The sequence below is a fragment of the Adiantum capillus-veneris genome, chromosome 5 (genome assembly GCF_014529385.1).
Source record: "Adiantum capillus-veneris isolate H3 chromosome 5, ASM1452938v2, whole genome shotgun sequence".
Classification (NCBI taxonomy): domain Eukaryota; kingdom Viridiplantae; phylum Streptophyta; class Polypodiopsida; order Polypodiales; family Pteridaceae; genus Adiantum; species Adiantum capillus-veneris.
The window spans coordinates 101,550,540-101,561,309 of NC_140935.1; the positions used below are offsets into that span (position 1 = coordinate 101,550,540).

At 46.7% G+C, this 10,770-nt stretch overlaps 1 protein-coding gene across 2 annotated transcripts in view; it reads right to left on the minus strand.

The window, feature by feature from the left end:
- The window catches only part of LOC147457830 (uncharacterized), a 122,248-nt gene extending 111,971 nt beyond the window's left edge, over positions 1–10,277 (minus strand). Inside the window, exon 1 of one of the 2 annotated variants that reach the window (XM_086512615.1) lies at positions 9,730–10,277. In XM_086512615.1, coding sequence (XP_086368741.1) covers positions 9,730–10,146 — 417 coding nt within the window. In that variant the 5' untranslated portion in view covers positions 10,147–10,277. The remainder of the gene's footprint in view (positions 1–9,729) is intronic. The other variant, XM_086512616.1, reaches the window with a different exon arrangement.
- Positions 10,278–10,770: the final 493 nt, after the last annotated feature.

Below are 10,770 nucleotides of genomic sequence, written 5' to 3' on the forward strand. Positions count from 1 at the left end.
AAAATGCTTGTAAATGTGCCAAGTGGCACATTCTGGTGCAGTTTCTAATGCAAGAGAGAGTTGGCGCTGAATTTTAAGCTGGGAGAGGCTCATTTGCAGCTTTTGTCACAGGTTAAGAGCTATGGAGTGCTTGCTTTCCCTCTTATGCACAGTGCGGTGCCAGGAGTGATGCCCTGCACGCTACGCACTGCCCTCTCTCTCCCCTTTGGCAGTATGTTATGCCCCTCTAGTGGGCTCTTCATTTGACCAATGTACAGTTGTGTGGGTTCATGCGCGATTGCCGAGGCAAGAGCCTCTTGCATAGGTACTGGATTAGCTAGCGGCTAATCCCCCCGCAGGTACAGGTGAATTCGGAGAGGTTTCACGCCAGAAATCTCGTCCGATTCAAAGGGCAAGTAGCCCTACAGGTGCGGGAGCTCGAGGACTTGCTAGGGATGCGACCGGCACGCGAAACGGAGCCCGAAACAGTGAATTACAGCCTGCTGTGTATTTTTGCAGGTTTAGGGTTTTGGCCCTAAACGGACCCTAATACCCCCAGGAGGTTCGGGGACGCAAGGGGACCGCTGTACAGGCGATCTGGCGCATTTTCAGGGCTGAAAACAGAGAATTCAGCGTGCTGCAGATTCTCGCCAGGTTTTGCAAAGTGCCCGTATGCGTCGGGAAAGTCAGTCAATGCGTGGGAATACTGACCGTGAAGGGTTCTAGTACAGTTATGCTACCGAAATCGGGCTGGAACAGTGGAAATTCAGCCGAGTTTGTGCGGGGCAGCTTGTAGGAACCACAGCGTTTATTCCCTCTTTTGAACAATAAAGAAATACCGAAAGGGGCGCCTAAGTTAGGGGCCAATCTGGTGTCCGTCTACTTATACAGGTGCAATCTAGCAGCCTGTATCCCTCTCCCCTTTGATGTGTCTTGAAAGTACAGGTAAAATAGACGACTAATAATGGGTGAAAGCTAAATCAAGGTTTAAAGTAAAGTCTACCGCCCTTTTTGGATTGAACAGGCCGGTTTCAGTGGGCACTAGGCCACTTGGAGTAGCAGTTAATCATGCTATCTTGTCTTTCACCCTAACGTTTCAGTTCAGCACAACTCCATTAGGAGACGTCCCCACATACACTCGGTATACCTTCACCTTTCCCTTGGCAATCGAATTTCAGCAGCCGACAATGGAGCTTCAACTCTTGTGAATGTGCCATGGCCAATTCTCCAGATGGGTTCGAAGACTTCATGTTCACCACATAACTGAGTTACGCGGACGATATTCCCTCTGAGCTGTCAATATGTCCGGAGAAGGTGACAACGATATTTTACCCGAGAACCCGATAGCAGTTCTCAAAAAGCAGATGGCAGCACTTTCAACAAGCCTCGCATCAATTTACATTCGCTTGGATCAGATGCAGATGCAAAACGCTTCCCAAGGTCACCCAACAGCTTCTCGGACAATACATGCATCTTCTTCCAACGCTTCAGTGGTCGACCAGAAAGAACAACTCAAACATAAGCCTTCGGAACCGAAATTTTCTCACCCAAAGCATGGTTTCTCAGAGACAATTAGACACAAAGTACCTTCGTGCGAGGAGCAAAAGTCTCAGCATGAATATTCTTGGAAATGTTACAGTTCTCAGCAACCAACTTCTTATTCAAATCATCAGCAACAAAAGCAGCAATATGAAGCTTCCAAAAGATCATCAGCAATATCAAGATGGGCTTACTTAGTGGCACATATATCCGACCCTAGTCGAGTACTTGGTCGTGAATGCCGCGACGCTGGACAAGTTCCGCCTCGCGAGCCATGCACTACATTTAAGACTTTCTTATCTGATGGTGGTAAAGTCGAAGATTTATTGATCCTTTCCTTGTGCAAGAGGATCCTTCAGAGGTCCAAGAGGCGACAACTCCCTCAACCTCCCCCTTCTCAATTGGAAGCCCTAATACCCGTTGAGAAAGCTGAAGATTCAGAAGATTCCAGCTCTTATGTGACAACCAACAAGCACATAACCCCTTCTTTGGCCATGATCCAGGTAGGAAAATTTGCCTCGTCCCCGCCCTTGCATAATACGGTGTTTGTCTCTAAACAAATACCAGATGCTATGGTGAATGATAATTCTTTAAACTTGAAGACTCCAATCCTTACCTTCAGCAGTGCAAAGGATAAAGCAGATACACACTCTTGCAGCACGACCTTAGTCGCTGCAAATGAATCTTTGGACACAACTTGTTCTATTGATAAACCTTTACAGATGGATATACCTCCAAACACTACTCTGTCTCAGTCTCCGACATCCCTTCAAAAGGATTTTGTTGTTCCAGTCTCCAGACAAACCAATGGAATACCTTACAGATTTACAACCACACTTCGTCAAAAGCCACACTCCTTCGACGACTGGTCACACCCCTTCGCTCTACGGGTGCAACCTTCGCCCAATGGTTGCAGCTCTTCGCCGAAAGGATGTGTCTTTACGTCTAAAGTCATGTCTCTTCACCAGGAGACATGTCTTTTCATTTATGTCTCTTCGTCTCCTATATAAGGAGCCTATTGTACTTAGTTTTCAACAAGCATTCAATCAATCAACATAGAGTCTTCTAAGTCTTGTTTTTGAGTTCAGTTCAAGTTTCTTAAGTCTTAATCATGAGTTTAAGTACTTAATTAAGGATTAGTACCTAGAATCCTTACAAGACAATCTGGGAGCATGCCCCAGAATAGTTGGTACGATGAGGTGTGGAGAGACGAGGATCAAATTATAGAGGGAAGTGCTCATGGGTATTACCACACATAGACAGTCACGGATTGCGATGAAAGAAAAGGGCTTATCTATCTCAGCTAGAGCGGGATCTGTATCAGCTATTTATAAGTCAGGACTCAAGCGAAGCATGGAGGCTATTCCACGAGCATTCACCACCACCAGCGGTCACCTCCACTGAGACATGGGGGGAATATGCCACATCTCTCTACACAGCTGTCACAAGGCGCGCACCACGTGCCAATAGAAAAGAACAGACTGAACAGACTTTTAGCACTTCAATAACAACTGAACTGAAAGAGAGACGACACGGAGTGGCGGAATTCCAACCCAGAGAGTATTGGCCCCAAACCTTGGCGCCCCTTTCGGTATTTCTTTATATTGCATCAACATAGTACAAGCCGGTACTCCAGACTCTGCACCTTCTCCAGGAAGCATGCCAGAGAATGAGCCCTTTGCACATATTTAAAGGCCCTTGGCCTATGAAAAGCCTTCAAACTCAAAAAGCTTCTAGTCCAAAAGCAATGCCAAAAAGCTGCCAATGTAAATCACGGAATTCCGTACAACAGTCAACACAAAACGCGGAAATCCGTAAAATCTGCCACGTCATCATGTCAACGCAATTTCCAGAATTTCCGTACACCTGCCACGTCATTAGCTGCCACGCAAGACTTTCAGTGTGTGTGTGGGTCCTGCTTTATTTTAATCCTTTATGTCACTTGGGGCCCCATCAGACGGGGTCCCCATAAGTTCTTCTTCTGTTACTTGTTCTTCTTAGGGTTTAGGCCCCTCAGCCGACATCTGCAAGTTGGTTCCCTTCTTCAGGGCTTTGACACGTCAGCAGTTTGTGACATCTCCCCGCACTGCCTCTGAGAAAAACCAGCAGCTCGAAACAAATCTTAGATCCTTCTCTTGTAAGTGATCTTTATGGCTTATGCCCTGTAAGACATGAGCGGTGAAGACGGGAGCGCGCCCGATGCGCAATGAAGTAAGGGTGGGAGTGGCTAATAAGTCCGGGGTTGGAACACCAAGCTAAAATTTCCAATGAACTTTTGAAAGTGCAATCTTGCTCTGTCTGCTACTTGGTAGGACCAGTATGCTTTCAGAAAAGCACACGCATGATGCTCTGATACCACTGTCACAAGACGCGTACCACGTGCCAATAAAAAAGAACAGACTGAACAGACTTTTAGCACTTCAATAACAACTGAACTGAAAGAGAGAGACGACATGCAACACGGAGTGGCGGAATTCCACCCCAGAGAGTATTGGCCCCAAACCTTGGCGCCCCTTTCGGTATTTCTTTATATTGCATCAACACAATACAAACCGGTACTCCAGACTCTGCACCTTCTCCAGGAAGCATGCTAGAGAATGAGCCCTTAGCACATATTTAAAGGCCCCTTGCCTATGAAAAGCAATTTACATGAAAAGCCTTCAAACTCAAAAGCTTCTGGTCCAAAAGCAATGCCAAAAAGCTGCCAGCGTAAATCACGAAATTTCGTACAACAGTCAACACAAAACGCAGAAACCCGTACAGTCTGCCACGTCATCATGTCAGCACAATTTCCAGAATTTTCGTACAGCTGCTACGCAAGACTTTCAGTGTGTGTGTGGGTCCTGCTTTATTTTTCTCCTTTATGTCACTTGGGGCCCCATCGAACGGGGTCCCCATAAGTTGGTAGGACTTCTTCTACTGTTACTTGTTCTTCTTTAGGGTTTAGGCCCCTCGGTCGGCATCTGCAAGTTGGTTCCCTTCTTCAGGGCTTTGACACGTCAGCAGTTTGTGACAACAGTATCAGGGCAACCATCTCTGCCGGACCCACTAGAGACATGCCCGGAGACACGTTCTTTCTTTACTACTGAGAGGGTAAGGAAAGCCATTGACAGGATGAAGACAAGGAGAGCACATGATCATGATGGTCTGGTAGCAGAGCACTTCATCCATGCCAGAGATATGCTTGCAGAGCTCCTGGGCCCTGGCTATGATGTTTAATCGAGCCATGTATGAAGGCTTCCATGAGACTTGGAGTATGTCTACAATTGTGCCTATTTTCAAGTCGGGAGATCCCATGATTCTCGGGAATTATCACACCATCATGGTTGGTCACACATTAGCTAGGCTGTATGCATCCGTTCTTGAGCAGCAGCTGAGTAGATGGGCAGAGCGAGAGGGCATAAGAGCAGTGAGCACCAAGGAAAGCAGGTTTCAAGAGAGGTTTCTCCACTCTTGACCAGATTCTAACACTCAGAGCTATTATTGAGGAGGGTAGACACCATGGCAAGAGGATCTATTGTAGCTTTGTGGATTTCCCCAAAGCTTTTGACACAGTGCCGAGAGCCAGACTTATACGCATACTACAGGACATGGGTGTGCCTACAGAGCTGATATGGGGTATTCTGGCTCTATACAGGACAGTGATGGGGTGGGTACGCACCACTGAGGGAATGTCTGACATGGTCCACTCCACTATTGGAGTAAAGCAAGGATGCCCCCTATCCCCGACTCTCTTTGGGATGTATGTGGATGAGTTTTCGGACTACGTAGAGCATCAGGGAGACAGGGGGGCTCAGCTAGCAAGGAATGGATTCCGTTGTTACTATATGCTGATAATATTGTGCTGATTTCTAACTCTCCAAAGGGGATGCAGCGTCATTCGGATGCTCTGCATACATTTGATCGTGACAGTAGATTGTCTGTCAACCTAGGGAAAACCAAGTTTATGGTGTTCAACACCACACCACAATGGGTCAGGAGATCAACACCCACATTTACGTATGGCCAGGAGAATGTGGAGTACACAGATGCATATACATATCTTGGGGTAGTCTTCGCTGGACCAGTGTTTTCACTAAGCAGAGCATCAGAGACTAGACTAACGAGAGCATATGCAGCTTTGGGAGGACTGGAGAGGACGTGTTCGCAGGTTCAGTTTCAGGAACCGCGAACAAAGCTCTAGCTTTTTGACACTCTATTGACTCCAGCTATGCTCTATGGAGTTCAATTATGGGGACCCTCAGTGGACCACAGTGGGAGATCTGGCAACACGGATAGATGGAGAGGTATGGAGCGGCCTCTGGTCTCTATGATCGCTCGGATGATTCGGGCTAAGGCCTCAGTGCCACATGAGATTATCCGAGCCGAGCTAGCCCCCCCCCCCCCCCCCCCCCCCCCCGCGGTGGAGGCATTCACTAGATCACTATCCTTTATGCAAGGTCTATGGGATCTCCCCAGGGACAGATTGGCTCAGCTTGCCCGGAGTCATCTCGACAACTAGCTCTACAAGGCGATACAACATGTTGGTATGGACAGATGACAGCATGGATAGATTGCCTCCGTTTCAATACTCCCTGGATGCACCCTCCCTATCTCTCACACGGACAGAGATCACCAGAATCATACGCCAGGATCTGATTCAGCTAGATACTAGGAGCATAGGATACAGCCGACACGAGAGTTGGGCACGAAGATGGCCTTCTACAGAGAGCATCTTCTCCAACTCACGGAGGACGGCTTTGTGACTAGGCTTGCATAGATGGATACGCATTTATCTCATGGGATAAGATGCGCGATTGGGAAGATACGCACATCCTCACATCAGCTCCAGATCAAGACTGAACGATTTCGAGGGGTGCCAGTAAGGGCCAGGATATGTCACCTATGTAACTTAGAGCCAAAGACAGAGTTGCACTACACGTCATTGCCCAGCGTACTATGAGATACGCGGTCGCTTCCACTACCTGTTCAGAGAAGGTTTCGGACCTTTTTCTAGAGTCATGAGATACAAGGATCAGAGATGTCTCGGATTGTTCCTTCTAGAGCTACGCAGACTTAGGGAAAGCTTGCTGAGGACATCAGGGGAAAGACAATCTCAGAGACGAATCACAGATTTCTTTACACCAGTCAGGGGAGAGCCAAAGGAGCAGTCATTACAGCAGATCTCAGAGCCCACCCATACTAGAGGTACGCTGCTTGACCGAGCCACTGAGCTAGGTAGATCCAGACGCCCACAACCTCGGGGGGTCTCCCACCACCAACGAAGGCTGCAACAGAAGATACAGATCACTCTAGCTCGACATGCAAGACACCCAACCAGAGTACTGACCATCCTCAGGACTAAGTAACACCCATATTTAAGGGGGGGGTGGGGGGGCAATGGGATCAAAGACGGAGAAGCTCACGTGCGAAAGCAGAGGAGATCGTAGCCGCAACAATCAAATCAAAAACTAAACCTCGATGGACACTAAACCTAGACAGCTTGGAAAATGCATGTTAACTTATAATATAAGGTTGTAAAAACAGCTGTGGGTACACAAAAGCATGCGCGGGTGAGGTGGTTAGCCTATGTGTCCCTAAACCCGGACGGCCAGGTCTCGAGTTCAAATCGCCCCGCCGCGCCTCGTTTTTCCCGCTGGCCATGTTTAATATGCCTCGCCTTTCTGACGGCGTGCCTCGTTTTTCCCATTGGCCAGGTTTAGTGCGCTTCGAGATCCTACCCTGCAGCCCCGACCGTTGATCCCATTACTCCACCCCGCATTTAATATGGGTGTCACTTAGTCTCAAGGACTGACCATGGAAGAGGTTGATGAGATCCGACAGCGACCGATGAGAGATTTCATCTGAACCCACCAACCCCAACCTCCCCCCCCCTCCCCTTATCTCGTCTCAATCCCGAATCAACTTCAGATTTATTTCCTTTCTCCTTAGTGTTTTAGTTTTAGTGTTAGTTCTTTGTAACTTTTTAATTTCCATACTCAAACATGATATCAGATTCACCAATTGTAACTTTTGGTCTCATAGGTCATTTTGGCCTTTCGAAGACGTTAATATAACATTTCATATCTCTCTCTCTCTCTCTCTCTCTCTCTCTCTCTCTCTCTCTCTCTCTCTCTCTCTCTCTCTCTCTCTCTCTCTCTCTCACACACACACACACACACAGAGGTGGCTCCCACTGCCGCTCAAGCATTTGAATCTTGGGAGATCCATTCATCCCAATCCTTGCTTGGAGGTTGTGTACTCCAGAAGGGGTCGGTAATGAATTGTCTTCGCTTACCGAGATTAGAGAGGGTGAGGGAGGGAGCTTGAGAGATTAGAGAGGGATCAATGAGGCTATGAGCCTTGAGCTTAAGGCTTGAGCAACCATAAGAGTTTCAATGTGCATTGTGCAATGTGTGTGGCTTAGCCTCTTAAGGATTAAGTTTCAAATAGCAATGGCCCAAGGCCCTAGAGGACACCCTCCCAAAAAGCAAAGGACATGTAGAAATGTCACCATATGACCATTAAAAACGAACCAAAATAGTTTCCCCGTCCCCGCATTTGTCCTCATCCGGCTCATGTGCCCCATCGATTTGGCTACAACCCAACTAGAAAGGGAGACAATCATCCACCGTCCCCGTCCCTAAGGTTCCACCCCTAATCTCCTTGTTTCTATGCCTTGAAACGAGAAAACGGACTAGACTCAAAGATCCCATGACAATGCATGGCTAGTATGAAGCAAGCTAGGGCCAATAGGCAACGCACATGGCTTGTGTTTGAGCCCATGGCATTCATAGCCAACGTGTATATAGCAGTTTTATGGGCTAAACAAATTTTTCAAATGTGGACAAATTCAATTATACAATTATGACAAATCCATCTATAAATATGTTAGGAATGCATTATTCAGAGAACAGCATTTGTCTTGGACAATAAAATTCATGTGCCCAACAATTATTAAAGTGACAACTAGGACATATGGGAGTAGGAGACTGACTTACATGACAAGTCACCATTCAAGAAGTAGAGAGACAGCTAAAAGGCCCCTATATTTGTTAATATGAGAGCCGGTTTTCGCACATTTTGTAGGTTAATGGAGCTATGAGACCCCCATAGTTCATACTACAAGTCATCCTCGTAGTCATTGGGATAAGCTCCCGAACCCTTGTTCAACGCCGCATGTTGTTTTCCCACCGGCAAACTTTGTTAAACCTGATTTTCACATCATTTTGCCCCTCCATCTATCCAGGTTCTGACATATTTGATGTAGAGTGACGTTGGCGATTTTCTTAATCAAATCAACAACCATACAAGGTTAATGCTTTGTTTTGCACATAGCTTTCTGTTTGTCGATTCAAGAGGATGATGCCACGACAAATTCGGCACATCTCCATACCATTTTCTCTGCAATTGCTTCCCAAAGCGTGGCCAAACGGGGGGCTGATTTAGGGGGAGGTGTCATGGTGGTATAAGAGCCACCAGGTCTCCTACAAGAATGATGTGGAGTTTGCAAATGACAGCTTGCTCGCTATTTCTCTGAGGAGATTGCTCGGACTCTATGACACATCTCCAATCACCCTCTAATTTGTCCACCCAGTACTTTGCTATAGCTTCAACAAAAAGGAAATCCAGACAACAAAATATCTTTTGGTTTTGACTTGTACCATCCATGGGTGATCCCATAGGACTATTTCATGACTACCTTGCTGGGATATACATCACTTTTTCCCTAAAAAGTGAGCCTTGGTGAGACACGATGCAGGTGGTTGATTTTGTGCATCTGATCTCAGGGAATCCAAGTATAGAGCTGGTTATTTGCTCAATTTTAGCAAGATCGCTAATAGGAGAGGCGAGCATCTTGAAGACGAAGCTTCAACCAGAACTCTATTAGAACCTCCCGAAAAAGCAATTTTCCCTACAAGCGTTGTACATGACGTTCTTCCTCAAAGCCAATAGCATTACCAAAGTCCTGATATCATGGACCAAAACACTATCTTGCAAGAGGCATTGACACAATATTTTTACTTGAATGGTGCATAGATTAGTCAAGGTCCTATAGGATTTTTTGAAAGCCATGCGATGATCCATGGCTATAAGGGAGCTCTTGAAAGTATCTTTGAACTACAATAAAGCAAGTTTAATGCAAACACAAACACTTTTGGCATTACTAAACGTCCCAAAGAGAAAAAAAGACAGAATAATCATCAATCTTTGAGAGAAGCAAGAGCAAACCAAAATCTCATGGGCTGGAACACCACAATTGGAGATGAGGTGCACAACACGGTGTGTCAAGACTCGCGTCTTGCCGGATCCAGGGCCAGCAACCACACGTATGCATGTGTCCATGCTCTCCACAGCAGCCAACTGCTCCTTGCTGAGGGGCTCTCTTGAGGGAATGGGTGCAGTTGAAGGGGTAATTTCTTGCAACAATGAGGCAGCAAGGCTCCATGTTCTTACAGGTTGCTGGCAATGATGTAGTAGAAGGGGTGACACCTGTAATTGTCTCCTATGGGAAGGGAGGAGAACCCCGCACTGAGACCAGGAGCATGAGCTACAGCTGTGTGAGACAGTATGAAGAGGCGAAGCAGGTGTCCTCCCCAGCATCCTCGTTAGCCTTGAGCAACCTGTTAACGCGTGTGCACCGTGCATAGTTTAGTAGGAGGCTGTATTAGCCATGGCGGCGCTTCTTTTTCCCCTGGCCGGGAGACGAGGGGACTTGGAGGCGAGTCCATCAAACCCCAATTGATTAATAGCGATGTTGGGACTAGAATCTAGATCTTCAGTCCCTTGCAACTAGTACGGCATAAAGGGGACCAATACATAGCATCCCACTGTAACAAAAGCTTCCCAAAATTATACAAATGTCCTTGGCAGTAGAAAACACTAGTGGAAAGGGGATTACCCACTCCCTCGTGGGTACCTGTATTCCTTTCTTTTCAAGTAATTTAAATTATTCTACCTTTCTCCAAAAAAGAAAACACTATTGGAGTGGGGAAGTTAGTGACCACCAAATTAGGTGAGAGCCAGCCATTAGGACCAATCAAGGCCTTGTTTTGCAGTACACAAACTTCTCAAGATTAGTAACCACAACCATTTCAGTTAGAGAAGATAACAAACAAGCCATTATGAGGCAGCAAATCAACTTTAACAATGAGATCGAATAATGTAAAGCAAGATGCTGTTTATGGTGCATCATCACCGAAGTATGAAGGAATCGAGTTCTTAGGCAACAACGCAGCCAAACCAAGTCTAAGTGAGGGGTAGATCCCTCAC